Genomic DNA, 23,012 nt, shown 5'->3' on the forward strand with positions numbered 1-23,012 from the left:
TGCCCTTTATGGATTAAAACCAGACTCTGCATCAACTGTGTAATTTTCCATGGGAGTTTTGCCATGTATCCCCCTCCGGCATGCCACAGTCCAGGTGTTAGTCCCCTTGAAACAACTTTTCCATCACTATTGTGGCAAGAAAGAGTCCCTGTGGGTTTTAAAATTTGCCTGCCCATTGAAGTCTATAGCGGTTCGCCGGTTCGCGAATATTTGCGGAAGTTCGCGTTCGCCGTTCGCGAACTGAAAATTTTATGTTCGCGACATCACTAGTTGTTACATTGTATCTGTAATCTCTATGACTTCTGACTCAGCGATCTCTTCATTTGGACCAATGCAATTGGTTGATAGACAGAACTTAAACTTAACTCCTAAATGGCAGAGAATTGAGTGGTGAGACTGCAGGGGCATGATCTGTACACAAAATCCACTTCATTAAGCTAAAGTTGTTGGTGCTTAGAGTGTCCCTTTTTAAGATGAAGTTGTTTAACTTATGTATGTATCGCTTACTTGGAGTGCTACATATACTGTCAGTCTGGGGCCATTAAATATCGCCCCAGCTGACAGAGCGGAGCCCTAGGTATTGATTGATACCTCTGGTTTCCCAATATTCTATCTCTGCTTGCACCAAAATGTTAAGTTGTTCCATGCTGTCCTTATGACAGTAAAGCCTATTCTCTGGTACACTGCATGGAACGTTCTAATGTCCTGAGCATTATGCAAAAACTGCAACGTATGAGTGCATTTTAGCAAAGACGGAACATCAACTTTTGCATATGTGCATTGACCCACAGCAGGTTCTCACACATATTTTTCTTTAATGATAAGCAGCTGGGGGTTACTACATGTTCACTGTTCTGCAGATCCACATAGCTTACATCGTTACGTAGTACTCTAGGTTGAAAGAAACTCAAGTCCATAAAGTTTAACCTTTAAAACACATATGTTATGCTGTTGATCCAAAAGAACACACCCATTCCCCCCTCCCATTTTGAAGCATTGGCACAAAAAGTGATAAAAAAAAATCCTTCTTGTCTGTTATGATTGCCTACTAGTGAACAGGTTAGCACAGGCACAGGGCTCAAAATTTCCACTAAACACTAGCCATTTGTGAGTGAAAATGTATCCCTGGCAAGTAGGAATTCACTCCTGGCTAGTGGCTATTGCTTACTGTGGCGATTACCTTTTAAGGCCTGGATGGCATAGGACTTCAAACCCTCGGTTAGCACATAGCAGTTTGTATTTTGTTTAACTTGCTTCAAATCCCATAGATTATCTGCTGCCTAGTAAGGATTTATATGATGCTGCTACTCTCCCTTTAAAATCTGCAGAAGTACCTGGAGGGTCCCACCCTCAATGTAATCACTGCAGATGTCATTGCAAAAGATGCTGATGAATTGCAGTTTTTTTTGCATGTTATTAACCCCTTAAGGACACATGACATGTCTGACACGTCATGATTCCCTTTTATTCCAGAAGTTTGGTCCTTAAGGGGTTAATGCTGTAGCCTAGTGTGTCCCTTTTTATTGATCATTATGGGTACTTATTTATCTTTATATATTTATCTTTCAGCTGATGAATGTTTTTTTTTATTTTTGTTTGTTATTGAATCAGTTTTTCTTTTACAGGGCCCAGTGCTCCAATTCATTCTCTCCCTAGCTGCAGCTCAAATTCAACTAGAGCAAGAGAACCGAAGAGAGCATCTTCTCCTGTTCCCACCAAGTCTGTTCTAGAAGCACCACATGCAGAGAGTCATCAAGGGCTATCTCCCTCTGTAAGTGGATTCCTGTTTCACCCTTTAAGACCGAAGATAGATGTAGATTTTACACTGTGTAGCAGCCAAATAAAGTATTATTAACAGTAAAATATATGGTAAATTATATACTAAAAGAACAGTAATGAATATGTATTATTTCTTTGCAGGCAACATAAGATCTTGAGTTGTTATTTTGAAACTAGATTATTTACTGATGAAAAATGTGGTTTTCTGACACAGGTGATAATATAGAAAAGGTTTCTGGTTCACAAACATTACACTGTCAGATTTAACCATTTATGTTCTGTGTAAACTGGAATATCAGTCTTCTTTGCTTGCATTTTTGGTTATGGCTCTAATTCCAATATAGTTCAAAGTATTATTTAAAATGTGTTGTGCATACATTACCTTGTTTATACATTGTGTATTGGCTAGTAGAACCTCATAAGATAGTAATATTGATTCATTTTATTATTGCAGAAGAAGAAAAAAAACGAAGGCAAAAAACTGCGTGAATATGTCCCGCAACGTCGGTCAGGAGGATATGCAGTGCTTATAACACTGTACAAAAACAGCCAAGTAAGAAATACGCTTCTCTTCATCACAGTGTCGCTCCTGCCACAGACTGACACCAGATGGTGACAGTGATTCAGACAAAAGGGAGATCTGAGCCTCTCCCTCTCATAAAGCATGACTGGGAAAAGTACTGGGAATCTGTTCATTTCACTGCAGGGCAGCACAGTGACTCAGCAGATGGCTGCTGTGAATATCTGCAGATTATTACAGTAGAAATTAAGTGATCAGCTGTGGTGTGCCATGTTGGAAAATACATGATCTATGCTTTTGTTTTTCCTTTACATATGAGACTGAATGCTGGTGTAATATTTTTTTATTTGTAATCTGTTATTTTTGATTTAATGACCCGCATGTATTTTCATTAGTGCTCTGATCTCATTAATGCACATTATAGAATCGACAAGAACTGATCAGCAATGCTCCTAATGAACTGATCATATTATGATGCAGGATGTTTACACGTGAATTAGCCCCGGTTTTATATATCATTACAGTAAGAAACAATCAGCTATTCTCACTGAGCACAGTATTAGAATTCCATAATTATTTTCTCCTTTCGAACTCTGGTTATATGTATGGTATTTTATCAATAACTTAGACCACACAATAATCACAGTTTATTTAAATTTAAATGGGCTAGGCCGTTGGGGTTTATTCAAAGTTTAATGGGCTTTCAACCATAATTTCATAATGATAAAAACATATTTCATAAAATGTAACTTTATTTTTAAACATTTTAACTTTGCCAACCACAAAATTGCCGGTTGTCCACATTTTATTTAAAAACCAATAGCCACCATATCCTTCTTCAGAACTTGACCTTTTCTAAAGAAATAAATTAATAAAAGGGGAGGGAGGGCAAGGGTCCATCCACCCTGCTCCTGACCTAACAATTACTGACTGGATTGTTCTTGTGCTGCTCCAATTTATTCTTACCTGGCCTCCCCCCAAACAGCTTGTGTCCCCCAGGGAACAGTTGTGTCACTACTTCTACCCAGCTATCTGTCTGCCCAACATACAAAAGGGGCATAAAGTTTACCTAAGTTCTTCTGTCAATACAACAAGGGTAAATTAACCCTTTATTACCACCATACACATATGCTACAGAGCTTGGTTCCTGTGGCATGTAGAACCTCCATAAACCTGTGCTCTAGGTTCCATTTGAACCAAATAGTATGATTAACTGTAAACTTACTTTTAAAAGAGGTTTTAGATTTGATAAAGGACCATTTTTGTATCAGAAGCAATATTCTTGCTTTCAGCACACTGCCAACTAATGCACTTAGTAATTATATGTAGTATAACATTTAGATTAGTAACTTGTGATGCAAAATAAAGTTCTGAACAGGTTCCTTTTACTACAGGGTTACAGTTTACAGTGGTAAAAATTGATTGAATCAGCACTAGCCCTTCTGTAAGGTGGCACAGGCCTTAGAGCATGCATAGGGACTGCTAAATCCTTAGTCTCTGTCCAAATAGCTAGACAGGCGCCAGGAGAGGCTTTTGGGTGGGGGGCAGCAGTAGAGTTCAGAGAACTCGACAACCAGGCAGGATCTGGCTGAGCTAAAGAACTCAGCTAGAGTCAGCTATCCACGTGACAGAGGTGGTGAAGATTGAGTGCAGGTACAGAAAATGCACCTTCACCTGTGTAGCTAAAAAATCCTTTATCTATATAAAACCAAACCACTCGCCCAGTCAGAGAGAATGTCTGAGAATAAATCTGTTTTTTTTTTTTTTAGAGTTCAAGTTACAAAGGTTACATGACCAAAGTAGAACTACAAAGAGAAGCTCAGTCACTGTGTGATAAATCATTCACTCTGGTGAGTTCCCTGTTCTTGCATCTCCATAATCACTGTTGTTGTATCTGTACCGTTATTACATCTTTACAATTGCTCATATTGGGATATATTTGAAGGAATGTTGGTGAAAATATATTTTGTAACCATATTTTCAACCTCTTGTCAAACAAATCTTTCTCTTTAGATTTTCTGATTTTTAATTTATTTTTCTGTTAGTGCAACTACTTCACTACCCTAACGAGACCAGTTATTTTTGTTATGGCTTAAACCACATTTAAAGGAACACGACGAACACTATAAGGTCAGGAACACAAACCCAAAAAGAGCCAGCACAAGTCAAACACAGCCCTGGCCAATTAGCATCTTCGCATAGAGATATATTGAGTCAATGCATCTCTATGAGGAAAGTTCAATGTCTCCATGCAGAAGGTGGATACACTAAATGGCAGTGCTACAGGAAGCACCTCTAGTAGCCACCTGAGGAGTGGCCAGTGGAGTTATCACTAGGCTGTAATGTAAAAACTGCATTTTCTCTGAAAAAGTCTGAAGGGAATGATTCTCCTCACCAGAGCAAATACAATCAGCTGTAGTTGTTCTGGTGACTATACTGCCCCTTTAAGGAGGAATTGTGAATGTGACATTTTTCTTTCTGATCGTTCCTTTTTATTCACCCCAGCAAACACTATCCCATTGTTTTCTGGAATCATATATGCAGCAGAGTTTCTTAAAAACCGTCTTCTTCAACCACACAAACTTGGTAGTGGGCACTTTTTTAAATTAAATAATGCTCTCATAGTTTTTGAGTGTGATCACACCCTATTGCATTCTATGACCTGAATGGTGTTTATGTGCTCACATTGAAGTTAGATTTATTTAATGTTTTGTTTGCAAATATCTTTCTTTCAGGGTTATTCACTAAAGTGAGTTCAAAGTGAATTAAAAATGTACAGTCAAAATTGCCAAACTGGAAAAATTCCGGTCACCGATGCTTTTCATTAGCTACTCTTGCCTTAAATTTGAAATTCACTTTTAATTAATTTTACATTCTCACTTTAGTGAATTACATTACAAGATTTTGAAGAAAATGATGCAAACAAAAAGATTTAGTTGGAATCCGTGGTAACTATTTTGCCTATTAGTTTTGTCTTATTATTCTGATCAAATTAAAACTATAATTAAATTATTTTAGAAAATACTATGTGCTTCTTGTTATACTGAAATCTGTGGGCATATTTTCTTTTGCAGACTGACGCCAACAATAAGTACACAGCTTGGTCTTCCGTCAGTACGTTGATACAGAAGGATCTGGTCATCAAAACTCACAGCCCTGCTAGGTGAGACAAGTAAGCCTTTGAACAAACCATCTAAGTTTGTATTCAATTCCCAGTGTGGAGCAAGTAATTGAGAGGGGGTAATTGTTTTTTTTAAAAACCATGGTAATTTCATCTTCGTAAAGTGCACCTGCTACAAGGAACAATTAGGGCAGCCCCCTGGCCAAAAAATGGATTTGCTTTTAGCAGCAGGCAGAGGATTTAAAATAATGGATGACACAAAAGTTAGCGGTAAGGGAGGAGAGCTGAAGAGAAAGGGAAACGTCTGGGGAGGGAAGAATGAAAGGCTGAAGTGGGAGAGTGATGGGAGTGCTCTAAGTGAGAGCCTAATATGGCAAGTGGGTTGTATATAGGGCTGCCATATACACCATGTTTTCCAGGACACCCATCCCTTCTTCATATTAATGAGCAATACCGAAGTCTTGCCTTGAGGTATGTAGTATTCTTATGCTGCAGAACTCCTCATTGGTTAATGACTTAATTTGCTACCAACAGCATTTCAATTCTACATAGAAGTATTCATGATTAGGCACACTCATTTGTAAATGGTGATCCCGAACAGTAGCTCTATGTGTTACAGGTGCAAAAAAGGTTAAGATTGACACCTGATGTCAGCCAGGCAGATGTTACATAGTATAGAAACCAGTGTACACCAAAATTTAGTAGATGAAAACAAAAGTTAAATTATTTGTTAAAATGAACTAAATATTAATGAAGATTCACTAAATTTTTATTTAAAAAAATAGTACAAACACGCTACCTTAATCTGGAATGCAATAAGTGTGTAAGATTTCTCACTTTAAACAAAACAAAAAATAACTCAAAACGTTATAATTATTAAGAATTTATGTAGGAATTTACAACATTTTCACTTTGTTGTCTCCCCTTCATAATGACCAGGAGGTCACTATGTGGTTTCTTTGACTTGCGCGTTTGAAGTGTCACTTAAAGGAACACTATAGAATCAGAAATACACACATGTATTCCTGACCCTACAGTGTAAAAACACTATTTAGGTGGCCATCTCCGCTTGCCCTCTTAAAAAGGCTTTAAACTCACCTTTGTTCCATCTCTACCAGTGCTGGCTTTGCCTCCTTGGCTGAGATCATCAGGAATTACCATCTCAGCCAATCCAATGCTTTCCCATTGGAAAGCATTGGGAGGTTAATGTGCACGCACGGCAAAATGCAATGCTGCACCAATCAGTAACTCCTCATAGAGATGCACTGAATCGTTGCATTTCTATGAGGAGCATTCAGTGCCTCCTTGCAAGGCGTGCAGACACTGAACGTCAGTGCTGCAGAGTGTGCAGCTCTTACCCAAGAAGTACCTCCAGTGTTTGTCTGAGTGACTGCCACTAGAGGAGTTACTAGGCAACTCTTCTATGAAAAGGCAGTGTTTACATCAAAATGCTTGCAGGGATGTACTATACAAATCAGAACAAGTACATTAAAGGACCACTCTAGTGCCAGGAAAGCATACTCGTTTTCCTGGCACTAGAGTGCCCTGAGGGTGCCCCCACCCTCAGGGACCCCCTCCCGCCCGGCTCTGGAAAGGAGAAAGGGGTTAAATCTTACCTTTTTCCAGCGCTGGGCGGAGAGATCTCCTCCTGCTCTCCTCCTCCGATCCTCCTCTTCTACTCCCTGTCGGCTGAATGCGCACGCGCGGCAAGTGCTGCGCGCGCATTCAGCCGGTCACATAGGAAAGCATTCATAATGCTTTCCTATGGACGCTGGCGTGCTCTCACTGTGAAAATCACAGTGAGAAGCACGCAAGCGCCTCTAGCGGCTGTCAATGAGACAGCCACTAGAGGACATAGGGGGAAGGCTTAACCCATTCATAAACATAGCAGTTTCTCTGAAACTGCTATGTTTATGAAAAAATGGGTTAACCCTAGAAGGACCTGGCACCCAGACCACCTCATTAAGCTGAAGTGGTCTGGGTGCCTAGAGTGGTCCTTTAAGTGGTAGAGCTGTAATTGTTCTGGTAACTATAGAGTTCCTTTTAATCAATGGCTAATGAAGTAAATGCTTTATAATCTTCAATTAGTCATAATTCTCATAATTTAAACATAAACTCGAAAACTTGTCTTTAATAATAAACATTTCTGAGATAAGGTAGTATTTAGACTGTTAAGATTACAGGACCAACGTTCAGCGTCTCCACACTCTAGATGGAGATGCTGAAACCCCCTAGAGATGCATTGAGTCAATGAGGATATGATGATTGGTACAGCTCGGCCATTTGCCGCACATGCACACTAGCCTATAGTATTTCTTTAGTTAATGTCTAATGAAGTAACTACTGTGCATTCTTACGTGTTTTTTTTTTCATTCTTTTTTCTTTTATGTCAATCTGTATTGTGTTGGGATTAATTTTTACAAATAAAAATTTAACTTTTGACTTTACATATAACATTTTGGTATACCGCGGTTGGGTATCAATTCTATATACTAAAGACCAACAATTTTCATTTAATGTTTATCAATATATACACGTGATGAGTGTGCAGAAGAATATGATGTATTTGTCAGCTATATGTCTGTGGGAGTTTGGTTGTCATAGCATCTGTCCATCTTGGTTTCGTCAGTTGTTTAGTCAGAGAAGTATTTTGTCCTTGGCTGACTAGGCTATGGCCTGCGGTGGCAGCTCTCAGCCTGCGTCAAGATTTCTTTATTTTTAAGCAGGTGCTGATAGCTGTAGATGCCTATGATAGTGGTAAAATAATTGTCGAGAAGGGGGGCATAGGTTTGACTGGACTAGGTTAGCCAAAAATCTAAATACATTGCTTCACTGTGTGTTGTAAATATGTGCTATTTGTGAAAAGAAATTTATTTTTCTTTCTTTTCAAAACCTTGAGTGTTTACTCCTGCTTATTTACAGGCTACCTTGTACAGGCTGCCTAGTACTGCTATTTGAATGTAAACAAAACAGAGGCTGTCCTCCAGCCGCTTCCTGGATACACCGTACATAATTTATTTATGTTCATGGGCAGTACATAAAAACTGCTGTTTTGCCATGTACTGTTATGAATGAGGAGCACAACCACACCGTTATTAAATAGTTGATATTAATCAAAGGAATGGCGCATTGGTACTGCATCTTAACCACAAAAGTGAGTTGTTGTCATTTTTAACTCTATACTTTGTTATTAAGAACACTTTATTGTTGCTCCAGTATATGTTTGGCAAACTTTGTGTGATGTAATGTGCTCATATAAAATGGTGTTCATGAGGACAAAGTAGGAATTAAAATTTTAATTAACTTTTTTTTTTTTTTTGCTGTTACTTAAAATTATTTTTTATTATATGTTCCTAAAATAGTGCAGTTCCTTTGTAACAAACGTGCAATTCATGTAGCGTTCAGTGCGTCTTTGTATAGTATGCAGGGCGTCATTGTATATCTAGTGGTCACACTCCCCTTGCTGAATAACGTAAGACTTGTGTGACTCAACTTGTGTACGTTTTTACAGAGTACACATTGATTCTTCATTTGTAGATATGAGTCTGTAACAGAACAAATTATAGAGGAGTCATCTGTTTGCCAGTTTCTGTGGGATTAGAAAATATATACCTAACTAAAGTATGATGTTTTCTCACAGGGCTGTTCACTGAATTGTATCAGATTGAAACTGAGTGGCAAATAAGATGCTGGAATAGCTAATCTGGAAAAAATCGCCAACTTTCTTATAGTCACACATTGTCTCTTTTAGCTTCCATTATTCAGAGGCCATTTGTCTGATGACACTCCATCTTGCTAGAGGAGGAGTGAGGTCGTGGAGGGTGGGCTGAGGTAATGCCAGGGACGTCAAAGAGGAGGATGGAGCCATGCCATGGCTGTCTGGTGCTGGCGAGTAAAGCCAATTTTGCACAAAATTGACCTTAGCCAGCCTTTAATTTTGTTCTGGGCTGGCTAATAATGCTGGCATAGGTTAACCTCTGTATGTGCAGTGTTTCAAAGTGAAACGCTTCACATACAGACTCGAAGCACCATGTCCACTTGAAATCACTGAAGTGGTCATGGTGGTTGGAGTAACCCTTTAAATATAAAATGCTTATCTTTCATTTTGTGCAAATCCCGTCATCAGCATTAAGCATTGCCTACTCCAGCATGTTACTTGGCAAATCAGGAGACATTTATTTAGGTCTCTGGAGATGGAACTTTTTAGGCACTTTGCAACCATGACTGCAAGGGTGTCAGGGTGAGATGCTGGCAAGCTCTCTCTACAGAGCTTTCTTTCTGCTCCGAGCAAGAGTTTCTGTGATTTGTAGTTCATTTATCAGCTTTCCACTTATGAATGATGTTGGCTAAATTGTAATTCCAATAAAGCTTATTTGTGCTTACTGATGACATGCAAATAACTATCTTCTTGGACACTGCTAGATAGGTGAGAAGAACAGTAAGGGTCCTGTATGCATGTACAGTAACAATTAAGAAAAACTTATTTTGAAAGAGGAGCAGAGACGGCAGAATGTTGCAAAATATTTATTTGTGCTTGGTTAAAAGTATGCAAAATTGGTAAAATTATACGTGACAAAACATGTACACTGATCAGCCACATCATTAAAACCACTGACAGCTGAAGTGAAAAACATTGATTATATTGTTACAAGGGCACCTGTCAAGTAGTGGGATATATTGGGCAGCAAGAAAGCAATCCTTGAATTTCGTGTGTTGGAATCAGGAAAAATGGGCAAGTGAAAAGATCTGAGTGACTTTGACAAGGGACAAATAGTAATGGCTAGACAACTGGGTCAGAACCTTTTTTAAAACAGCAAGTCTTGTGGGTGTAGTGGTTAGTACCTACCAAAAGTGGTGTGAGGAAGGACTACTGGTGAACTGGCATCAGGGTCCTGGGTGCCTAAGGCTTATTGATACGTATTGAGAGTGAAGGCTAGCCTGTCTAGTCCGATCACACTGAAGGGCTACTAAACTGAAAAACTTACTGCTGGCCATGATAGAAATGTGTCAGAACACACAGTGCATCACATTTTGCGTCATGTAGGGCCCATGTGTCAGGGTACCTGTTGCCACTGCACAGGCAGAGATCCAGCCTCTGGGATGTTTTAGGGGCGTTGCTATCAATTAAAGAGCCAAACTACAAAAGGGGATCACTTGCAATGAATTATTGCCCTGTTGTGATTCAAGCTTGATTCTTCCCTATAGTGCATACTCAGGTTTGGTATATTGGTTAATGACTTGGCTCTGGTTTGACTTTTGTGTTCTCCTTCCCTTTGACTCTGCTTGTTTATTCGCTTACCTGTTTTCTGGCTCCCTTGATTTCCGCTTGTCCCTGACTATTCTGTCCTTACCCACGTTAGTCCGGCCATTCTGAGACCTGGTATACGTTCTCCTATTTGCACTCTGCATATTGGATCCCTGTGTCTTTCCTGACACCATGATGACCCCTGTCTGTCACCGAAAGTGCCTTCAATGGAGACATGAGCATCAGAACTGGACCGTGGAGCAATGGGAGAAGGCTGCCTGGTCTGATAAATCACGTTTTATTTTAGATTGGGTGTGTGTTGTTTACCTGGGGAAGAGGTGACACCAGGATGCACTATGGGAAGAAGGCAGTCTGGCAGCAGCAGAGTTATGCTCTATCCAATGTTCTGCTGTGAAACCTTGGGTCCTGGCATTCATGTGGATGTTACTTACACATATCACCTACCTAGAGATTTTCATAGACTACTTACAGCCTTCATGGCAATGGTGTTTGTAACGGAGCTCCCTGTACCCCGGCTGGGTCTCCCGCCAAGGACCGCTTCCTAGCTGTAACAGGGGACAAACCTCAGCACGCTTGCCCTCAGTCGCCGTGGCTTGGCTGGGGTCCTGGAACCGGTCCCTCCTGGAGCCGAATGGGGAGTTAGCTCAAGACACCCTCAGGCACTGGACGACACTCAGTCCTGGGAGCTTTAGTCCTTAAAAGGACTTTCCCCGTTGAATCCCCTGCAAGCTGGAACAAAGTGGAGTAAATCTTCTTTCCCTCCAATAACATGACGACACACAGTTTTGGAGTGTAAGCTGGAATAGATTTTAATGGAGGCACACTTGCCTTTTATGCAAGTCCCCAAGCAAGGTGTACGCCCACATGGACCTTGTTAGGGACAGGGACACAAACTTAACAACCAATAACAAAACGGTATGTGACACACCCAATACAAGCATACAGTCCCTCCTCTCTGCCTGGGAGATAATTGAGGCAGATACTGCATTATCTCCAGGCAGAAAAAAAAACATATTTTACTATCCCCAAAAGTACCCCAAGAACACATAAAATCCCCACAATTATTACACCACCTAGTAGCCATGATCTGGGTGACCAACATATCCAAAAATCACCCAGATCAGTTCAGGAATTCTATGGAAGTCCCATTTTGACCGACCGCACGCATGGTTTCATGCCCAAAACAGTTCCAGAGAATCAGGCTGTGCGGGCGGTCTACTTCGAGTATTCGAAATAACGTTTGAATTACGGAACAAAACCGTTTGTGGATATAGTTAGTGTATGTTTCTTGTTCTGGGGCATCTTCTTACCGAACGCCGTTCGACTCCCGTCTGAATAGCTGAACCTCCATAGAAGCTAAAGTTTTAACGGTGTTCGTGCCGTCGAATGTCCGCTTGAATCCATGCACTCGACTAACAAACACCGCTGGATGCGTTTGATGAAACAAGATGGCTGCCACCATGTGTTCTAATGCCACTTCGGGGGTTCAACAGTTTGAATGTCACTTCGAAAGTTTGAATTGTCCTAGCAGGCACCAATAGTATTTTTAAACATAAGCTACCACAGGGTCACAGGGCAGGAGGCTGGCAAACAGGCCCCTCCAAGAGCTCATAGCAAACTCGAATAAAAAGGGGTGTTTGTCACAGTGCTCCCTGATTGCTGTGGCATCTTTCAGCAGGATAATGCACCCTGCCACACTTCAACTTGCCCAGGAATGGTTTGAGGAACATGACAAGGAGTATCAACATATTGCCTTGCCTTCCGAAATCCCCAAATCTCAATCCGTTTGAGCACCTTATCTATAGAGGCAGGATCTGCTGCCAATGTCTTGGTGCCAGATAGCAGAGGACATGTTCCGAGGTCTTGCGGAATCTATGCATTGACGCATCAGATCTGTTTTGGCAGCACGAGGGGGAGCTACACGTCATTAAGCAGGTAGTTTTAATGTTGTCGCTGATCAGTGTATACAGGTTGTGTTGATGCCAGGAATGTCCCTTTTACATTTGAGGAGCGCAAGAGTATTGCTTATGACTCACATTCCAAATAATTATTCTCTGCACTGGCCCCAAAAATTTCATACAGCAACCTTCCATTATTTGACAAATGTATATATTACACTTGACCATTTTATCAGCAATATGTCTTACCACCTTACTTAAAAATGCATTTCCCTTGAGCACACATTTTGTATTGATGTACTAGTGCTCTTCATTAGGCAGCACAATTAACTAAACCAAAAAACAGTACAAAAAAATTGCAATCTTTACATTTCTCTGGCTTTTACCTTAACGTATGAAGAAATATGCCTGCTGTCAAATCAATCATCCATTTTCCAATCATTTTTTTTCCACTCAACTAATGCCCTATTGAAAATGTTCTAATATCACATATAGCGGCGACCTCTAGTGGATAACACCTGCCTTACAGTACATGCAAAATCCAAATATCCCAACCTCAGGCTCTGATAAACCACAATCACTTTTTAGATATGGAGGCCTCATTTTCCCTTTCTTTGCAGAAGTCTCCTAAATCTGGCTACCCTATTGTTCAAAGATATTGGCAACTCTATGGCCAATGTCATTGTCATAGTTGTCTAGGATTAAAAAAGACTAAAGTCCATCGAATTCATCCTTGAAGCACATTCTTTTATGCCACAGATCCAAAGTAATTATGGTAGGGTGTGGAACTGCACTCTATCCCTTTAAGCAGTATGTAGCTGGGTGCAACTCAGACAGTCTCAGTACCAGAGACCAAAATGCTGAATAACAAAATAGAAAAGTCGAGGCACTCCAAGGTACAAATCAGGCAATTTTATTGAACCCACTCCATTGCAACGTTTCGACCTACACGGTCTTTGTCAAGCACAGATCCAAAGTAAGGCAAAAAAGAAAACTCCAAAGGAAAAAAACTCCATAACAGATTTCTCCTTAGATCATAAACCTGTTTACATACATATTAATTATATATCTGAATATTTTATCTATGCATAAAAAACATCCAAGCCTTTTTTATTATTTATCTATAGAATCTGATAAGACAACCTCTTTAGACAGAGAACACATCTTTATTGTTTTAACCCCTTAAAGGACCACTCTAGGCACCCAGACCACTTCAGCTTAATGAAGTGGTCTGGGTGCCAGGTCCCTCTAGGATTAACCCTTTTTTTATATAAACATAGCAGTTTCAGAGAAACTGCTATGTTAATAATAGGGTTAATCCAGCCTCCAAATCCTCTAGTGGCTGTCTCACTGTCAGCCGCTAGAGACGCTTGCGTGATTCTCACTGTGAAAATCACAGTGAGAGCACGCAAGCGTCCATAGGAAAGCATTGTAAATGCTTTCCTATGAGACCGGCTGAATGCGCGCGCAGCTCTTGCCGCACATGCGCATTCAGCCGAAAGGGAGGATCAGAGGCGGAGAGGAGGAGGAGAGCTCCCCGCCCGGCACTGGAATAAAGGTAAGTTTTAACCCTTTACTCTCCCCAGAGCCCAGCGGGAGGGGGTCCCTGAGGGTGGGGGCACCCTCAGGGCATTATAGTGCCAGGAAAACGAGTATGTTTTCCTGGCACTATAGTGGTTCTTTAAGGACGGATTCAATTGTACACATTCTGAAAAAAAAAAAAAAAAAACTGGAATTTGCGCTTCAACCATAATTCACCAATTTCATATTAAGTTCACCCACACTTATTATATATCATTTTGTGCAGGAGAAACAGGGATTTTGTTTCAAATCACATATTTATATATGAAACACAATTCAATATGAATACAATTTAAAGAACTTTGGGAAAATAAGAAATGTTATTTTAAGTGTGTGTCATAATACTATTCGCTTTTATTAATTTTATTAATCAATAAAATACACATATTTGTGTTCAGCGATGTCTCACACATACAACAGTACCCCCCATGCACAGGTTTTATGGTGTCTTGAAAATTACAGGGTCAAATATAGCACATTCCCTTTTTCAGTTTATACACATTAAAATGTACGTGCGATGGTGAGGTTTCTAGCACGTGTTGGATCTGGGTATGGCAGCTGGTACTTCCCAAACGAGAGTCTCTTCTATCTGGCAGTAACTAGGTATAGGTCAGGAAAACGGACAGGGAAACAGCGCCTTCTGGGTGTCCTCAAACTCGTATGGTGGTGAGTCCGTATGGAAAATCTGAGAACAGAATATAGTGTAGTATATTCTATAGGTGGTGAGGTAAAATAAGAAAAATGCCACTGACCATTTTCTGGAGCTTTTTTTCAGCTCCAGATATATGCACCTGGGCGATATGATTCCCACCTGTGGATATGTCGCACAGCTTGGTTCCTTGTAGATGGTAGGTCAGGGTCAAGCGTCAGAGTGTTGAGCGTTCATGGGTATTTCCCTCCAAATTGCAGTGTCACAGATATTCACCAAATACATAAAATGAGAATAAAAACAGAAAAATAGTGCTCTCTGTTTGTTGTTATAAAAGCATTTAATTTAATTCCATTCGTTTAATTGCATGTTTAAATCCATTTAGTTTAAAGCTATTCGTTAATATATTTTGTTTAAACCACTGTTAAAGCTGTTCCTCTGTCTCTTACACTCAGTGCATTTGGTCAGTTAAGCCGTACGGTTGCACACTACATAATTCGTACGTTGGCTATATCATGTGCACATTAAATCCTAGAGTACTTAAAGGCTACAGGTTGTTGCATGCTACCACACCGTCTCAAAGGTAACATTACTAATCTGGCAAATTTCAATTTGAAAATGGAACGTTATATATTTGACCCTGTAACTTTCCAAAACAACATAAAACCTGTTAATGGGGGGTACTGTTGTACTCGTGAGACATCGCTGATTACAAATATGTGCATTTTTTTTGCAGTAAAACCTAACAGTATTATGACATTTACAGCTAAAATGTGAGGCGGAACTACAAATTTAAAAAAAAATAAAAAAATTCTCACCGTTTTTTAAATTTTATTCATAATAAATTATGTTTCATATATAAATATTTGATATGAAATGAAAGCCCTGTTTCTCCTGAACAAAAAATATATAAAATGTGTGGGTGCATTTAATGTGACAGCGGTGAATTACGGTTGAACAGACATATAGCGCAAATTCCAGTTTCTGTTTATGTTTTGTTTTGATCAGAACGTGTACTATTGACTCCGTCCTAAAGGGGTTAAACACAATTACATACAAGTCTGTATATACAAATTTCCTTTGCACGGTACTTAAATTGTCCTTATATCATACGTGTATCTTAGGTACCTATTTCCTAGGATTAGCAAGTTCCTAGTAAAACCTGGGACAATGTTGTTCCTCCGGCCAATTTTGTTTCAGGTATTTCCATTTCCTTACGCTCATATTCAATCATAACTGGTACATCAAGGCCTCGTACTGCCTTTTACGTTGACACGTTAATGCTCAGTTAAGGGGCTTGTCTTATTACATCCCATGTTCGGGAACCTCTATACGATATCTTACAAATCTCCTGTTGTGCTATCTGTTTCCAGCTTTGGCAAGCAATACTGTTGACAAACTTAAGACACATAGAGTTACTACCACACCTATCTGGTAAAAAAAACATTTTCTGTTTTACATTATACATTACTACTTATTACACATATCCCCAATTTTCTTTCAGGTGCACATAGGAGACGCCTATCCATTAAGAGTTCTCTCTCTTAGGCTTAATTAAGGGTATATTTATATACGCTAGGATAACCATTGCTCCACTTATCATTAGTTAATAATTGATTCTCTTTTAAATAGGCATCTTTAAAACTGCATTATCCCATCAGCTCTCTAGTCAAGGTCTATCCCATCCTGTTACTAGGTTCGTACGGTTACGCTTACACTGCTTTTCCATAGGACAAGCCCCAGCCAGGGATAGAGAACTAGATGCAAGGGACAGGAGCTGCCCCTAATACGTTTAAGTTCTTGTTCCCATGAGGCCTCCCCACCCACCTCATGCAGAGGTGTCGCCCACATGGCCCCACGTTAGATTATTTGCCTCATATCTCTTTCTACAGGGGTTGTTTTAGAATGTCACATGTCACGGCCAAACGTTTTTCTCTATATTGTCACCGAGAGGCCAACATCCCACCACATTGTTCGGTGGCCACATTTCCCCAAGGGCAAAATCATAGGTAGAGCCTCTCCATGCCTCTTAGCAATTAGCAGGGATTCACCTATCACGGTTAGTTAAGTTCTTCGCCACCGGCACTAGCTAGCAAGCCATATACGGTATTTCACCTTTGGCTCAAAGTTTTGTGTTTACTAATCTCTACATAGGATGTTGCAAGAATCACTCCATGAAGACAACTTGGCTCTCCCCCTGGGCCCAGTACACCTATTAGACCTATCTCTCATAACCACTACCCCTGGGTCTCTGAGATTTGGACCATTCCTAAATTGGCAGCAGAACTACGCCATAGGAACGTTCCTTTCCTGACCACAGCTAGGAAAGCAGAACTCTTTAAGTTGTTAACGGTCCAGTCCAACGATCCCAGCCCCAGGAGCCCAATGTCAGTCGTTTGGGACACTTTCAAGACACTTTGTCATCCATCTTGTCCACCCTTCAGTCACTTAACGAGAGAATGACCAAGATAGAAACCATAATCCCTACGGTTACCAGCGCACATCACACTCCAGGCGGAGCACCTCCACCTCAAAACACGCAAGGTAATAAAATTACTATAACTCCCTCCACTTCACATGGCATCAACCGTGAAAATTCCGTTCCTGCTTACATTAGGAAAGTCATTATGGAAGGCAAGGATGTTAGTCTAGTCTCTCTTCTTATAGCTTCACAGGATATTCTAGAGAATAAAGCTTTTAGTTTTGGAGACATGTCTGTGATCCTCAAAACAAGGGGCCCACGTCTCAATAAAAAGCTCTCCATCCCCAAATTCGTTCTCTGCTTCGGACTACACAGGGACATCGTCTGCTCTGTATATCCTCAGAGGCGATGGGGAATTCGACCTCTATCTACACAAGGTGGTGGACTTGGGGCACAAGTACGGGGGATTCGCCTTCTATGATTCACAGGTCGATTTCATCTAAGGCAGCAGCAGCGGCTCTAGCTCAGTCCAACACTCACATCGATTGGAGTCAATTGGACACAGAGCTGTTCTGCAGGCATTTCGCCGTCTTGAAACCCCTGTCTTGTGCAGTTTGCTCCTCTAGCTCACACTCCTCCAACATGTGTCCCTGCAAAGCAAAACACTCTACATCTCAGCCCTCCACTTCCTACCCATCCTCCAACCCTTCTGTCAGTCAGGGGACAGAGAGATAAGCTGGGCAGACCAATAGTAATCCTGGGCAAGGCACAGATATGCAACAACTTTAATGCTGGAGCATGTAACTACAATGCCTGCAGGTTGTTGCATGTTTGCTCCATCTGCTTCAGGGCACATGCAAAAGCCATGTGCCCTTCTAAGCTTTTCCCTAGGAAATGACTGACGGAGGAAAACATTGACACCTTAGTTTAGCATTTACGCATCCACCCCTCCCATCACCTGCTGTATATTCAATTTCTGGTTTGTCTGAGGGTTTCCATACAGGGTTAGTAGCACTCCCAACAGGCACTGGAATGTCCTAACTTACTACTGTGCCGTCCACAAATTGCTACGAAGAGAGACCACATCAGGCTTTATGATCTGTCCTTTTCCGCTCCCTCCTTTTTCTACATGGCGCACGAACCCTATTGGAAGGGTTACCAACAGCACATCTAATAAAAACGTTTGGATTATCGATTTGTCAGCGCCTCATTCTCCAAAAACCCTAGTTTAAATTCATTAATACCGGCTGAAGTATTCTCTCTCCATTTTGCCTCCGGGGATCATGCCATACAAGCATACTACTGGCCGGCAAACAAGCCTGGCTCAGTAAGTCGAATATAACTAATGCCTTCAGATTACTACCAATCCATCCGTCTCTCTGGCATACCCACGGCATCAAATGGAGGGATAATGATTACCTTGCCACCAGACTTACGTTCAGCTCCAGGAGCAGCCGGAAGCTGTTCGATATATTTGCAAAAACTCTTCGATGGCTGCTCCTGAATAAGGTCAGATGCCCACGGCCATACACAACTGGTCGATTTTTACTGGTCGAGGCAGGATCCCTCACCCCACGTAGGATCATTAGCTCCAATGCACTGGTTTTGGCACTAGGTGCCCCAATGTCCCCTGTCAAACAGGCCACAACACATTTGGTATTCCTGGGTATCTCACTCAACTCATTGTCTAGACAGGCACGCCTCCCCGTTGTGAAGTTGGTACGCATCAGGCAAGAACTGGACCAGTTCCTCCAAAGGTACTGGTACTCGGAGGGATCTTCAATCTCTACTGGGATACCTCAATTTTGCGATGCGTATCATTCCACAAGGGAGATCTCTCATTTCCAGGCTACATTTCCTACCTGGCATGCCTGATGATGGCACCATAGTCCTCAACCCACCAGTCCTAGCTGATTTTAATCATGTGGAAGCACTTCCTAGCAGAGTGGAACAGCATCTCCATGCTCATTCCCCCACTGACCAAGCACTCTCCTGTTATTTGGACTGATGCAGCAGCCCACTCGAGCTTGGCTGCAATTTTGGTAATCACTGGTTCAGGGACGTGTGGCCACAAGAAGCGCTTTCCTTACCGGCCTTCAGGGAAACTTCAGCCTTTTCGAGATCTATCCCATTGTAGCAGCAGCTCATACTTGGGGTCATCTGTGGGCCGGTAAGGCAGTCAAGTGTTTCTCAGATAATTTGGCGGCTTGCGTAATCATTAATAAGGGCGCTCTTCCTCCTCAACCATGATACGGTTAATACAGAATTGACATGGCAGGCCGCCAAACTACAGTTCTTTCTAGCGTGCGAACACATTCCAGGCATCCATAATACGGTCGCTGACACTTTGTCCCATCTAACTTTCAGGCATTCTACAAGGTGCATCCCTTCACCAACCAGCTCCCATCCAGAATACCAACATTTCCAGAGTGAACAATGGATTGACAAGATTGTTGACCCACGCACGGTGACTCTCACGAAACGCTCTGTCTACCAACACCAAAACAGCCTATGACAGGGCTTTGACTGTGTTCCACAAATTTTGTGGGGAGTTCCGCGTTTCAGATAATTATTCAATCAAGACCATGGTGGCTTTTGCCTCCTTTTGCCACCTACACCTAAAATTTGCACATAACACTATTAAATTATATCTTCCAGGTATACAGCACTACATGCTCTCACTACCTTTCTGTCAGGATTACAAGTTGATCCAGCACGCAGTACTGTGTCACACCTAGGACTAAGGATAACGTATAACCAGACCTTAGAATGGCCGGACTTAACGTCTCCAAGCATAGTCAACATACTAGCCGAGGTCAGGGACACAGAATCAGACACACAGATATAGGAAAGCCAAAAGTCAAGATACCAGATATCAGGAAAGTCAAAACAAAGCCAAAGTCAAATACCAGAAAATCAAGATCAGGAACGCACTCTCGGATAACCATAGGCGTGAAACCACGACAGGGCAAAGAGCAAGAGGAGAGCAGTGTTTAAATAACCCTCCTTTGGATCCAATTGACTGTATCCGGCCTTTGACCCCAAAAGTAATTACTAGGTTTCCATGAGCATGATTGCTGCTCGGCACAACTTTTCCTGTCAGGACAGTAACGTTGCTCGGCACAACTTTTCCTGTCAGGACAGTAAATGCAATTAACCACATTTTTATATGCGGATGAATATGTGACACTTTCCCAATCACCCCCTTTTCTTTCCACGTACCCCATCAAATCTATTCTCAAAGACATCAACAAAATAGATCAACCTCCAACTACCAATAGATTACCCATAGACGGAATCATATTCAGGAACATGTCAGACCTATTGGACACACATCTGTTTAATACCAAGACTAACTCTGTCATCAAAGTAGCCATTTACCTTGCCTTTTACAGCTGGAATTTACTGTGGTCCATCAAACAGATGTCAGCTCCTGTTTAAAACTATGAGACATAACCAAACATGATGACCATTACGTTATGTATTTACACTCATCTACACCAATCACACAAACTACCCAACTACAATCCCTCTGTTTCCTACAGAGAACCTCTGGTGTCCCGTTAAAATACTCAACTTATTTCTATCCACAAGCTTCAGTCTTCCATCTAACTCTCCCCACTACTTCTTCACGGACACCCACTTGCCGCCTTTTCCGGTCATTCCTTCAGAATTGTTGCAGCCTCCTCAGCCTCCAGTACGGACACACCAGTCCATATCATCAAAAGACTGGGCAGATGGAAATCCTCTGTTTACAGCACTTATATTCCACATCCTGAGAAAGAACTCAGGAAAGCCTTTAAATGTCCAGCGTTGTAAAATTAGGAAATAAAGTGTGTTTTCTGCAATATCTTTTGCCCTCTTTATTACAGGCCTACTCGTACGTTGGTTTCGGCACACCACTACCAACTTTCCCCCTCTTCTCTCTTTTCATATACGAATTAAGTTCCGACCACAAATATATAAATATACATAATACATATATATAGCATAAAAGGAAAAATAGGATGCACTCGCAGGTCTTAGGTTAAAGGTGACTGGTGTATTTATTGAAAAATATAAATAATTCATGATTTCTGTGTGCAAAATAATAAACAAAGGGGAGCATTTTTTCTAACCAAATCAAATCCAGTTTTTCTAGCCCTTCCACTAAAGCGTTCCATCCCCCTTACTAATTTTTTAGCTCACTTTTGCACTTTTTTATTTTTGAAATATGTTTCTTTAAAACGGGTGCCCAAAATTGCACTGCATATTCAAGGTGGGGTCTTTATAAAGAGATACATCAGCAGACTGCTCTCAGCCAATCAGCAGTGCCCCTGCCAGATGGCACTCTGGATTTCCTGAAACTTTCTTCCAGAAGCTGGATGCTGCTTGGGGGAAGCTTGGCGCTGGAGGCAACTTTAGGGTTAAACCGTTCAAGGAATTTAACATTACCTAACCCTTTATAGAGCCTCTATAAAAATTATAACAAACTGAACCACTCTTTGTGACAACCCTATTCTGAACAAACATTCGGTCAGTCGTGACTAATTATCCAATCTTGTTGATACTTTTCACCATGCCATAGTGTCAGTTTTCGTGAAAGCCACTTGAGATGCTTTTGCTGTGAGAACAGTATCAGACTTCTCACATGTTACCTATTCGGAATGCTTCTTCTAGTCCCTAATTATTCTCTATGAGGAGCATTGGATTGGACAAGAAGGCGCGCTTGCGGAATGATTTTGCACTAAGAGCAAACCATCCTCTTCTATCTCTGCCTAGACTTTCGGTAGCTTTCCAATTGTAGACCTCCCACTGCAGTTAAATTAGTAGTTTTTACAGGGTAGGTGCTCTGGGTAACTACCTGCCTCTTGAGTTTAATTCCACTAAGGTGAACAGCCAGGAGGTAACAGGACTGGCTGTCTGACTGACAGCCAGGGGGATGTAACAAGGCTAATTTGTAAAAGTAACAATTTCTATCAAAATCTTGAATTTTTGTAAAATGAAAAAAAGAGTACATACCTTTCACCCATAAAGCACTTCAGCAAACTAAAGTGCTTTCGTTGTCTAGAGTGTTTCTTGAATGTAAATGGATGCGGTTTCTTTCTGTTGGTACTATGATTCAGTAGGAGGATTAGAGAAGACAAAATAATGTTCGGTTTTATGTTGGTGGTTTTGTCAGTTTTTCATTGCCTGGAAGATGCATGCTTTTGTGTACTCGAAGAGGGACACTATAGTCACCAGAACAACTACAGCTTAATGTAATTGTTCTGGTGTCTATAGCTTGTCCCTGCCTGCTTTTTAATGCAAAAACTTCCATTTCAGATAAAAGGCAGCGTTTACATTACTGCCTAGGGACACCTTTATCAGTCAGCCACTAGAGGTGCTTCCTCAATCAGTGCTGCACAATATGCAGCACTGACATTAAGCATCTCCACTATCTGCATGGAGGTGCTGAACATTCCCCATAGAAATGCATTGATTCAATGCATCTCTATGAGGAGATGCTGACTGGTGCAGCGTGGAGTTTCGCCATAAAGGCGCAAGAGCCTCCCAATGCTTTCCTTATGATCTCAGCCAAAGATGCAGAGAGGGCATGGAGCCAGTTGCGGCGACCCACGTGGCGCTGGAATAATGGTAATGGGGGCCAGATTCGAATACACGTTTGTATTACTGACACTATAGTGTTCTTTTAAGAGCTTATGTCCCATCTAAACCTTGTAGTTTCATTTGTAACAATTTATAATTACAATTATTTATATAGCGACAACATATTCTGCAGCGCTGTATAATAGGT

At 41.1% G+C, this 23,012-nt stretch overlaps 1 protein-coding gene across 1 annotated transcript in view; it reads left to right on the forward strand.

Annotated features, from left to right (window-relative positions):
• MUS81 (MUS81 structure-specific endonuclease subunit) overlaps window positions 1-23,012 on the forward strand; it is a 191,884-nt gene that overhangs the window by 136,571 nt on the left and 32,301 nt on the right. The window contains exons 4-7 of the mRNA XM_063437828.1: window positions 1,626-1,771; window positions 2,234-2,332; window positions 4,069-4,149; window positions 5,374-5,462. Coding sequence (XP_063293898.1) covers window positions 1,626-1,771; window positions 2,234-2,332; window positions 4,069-4,149; window positions 5,374-5,462 — 415 coding nt within the window. The remainder of the gene's footprint in view (window positions 1-1,625; window positions 1,772-2,233; window positions 2,333-4,068; window positions 4,150-5,373; window positions 5,463-23,012) is intronic.

Source organism: Pelobates fuscus, chromosome 12 (assembly GCF_036172605.1).
Source record: "Pelobates fuscus isolate aPelFus1 chromosome 12, aPelFus1.pri, whole genome shotgun sequence".
NCBI lineage: Eukaryota > Metazoa > Chordata > Amphibia > Anura > Pelobatidae > Pelobates > Pelobates fuscus.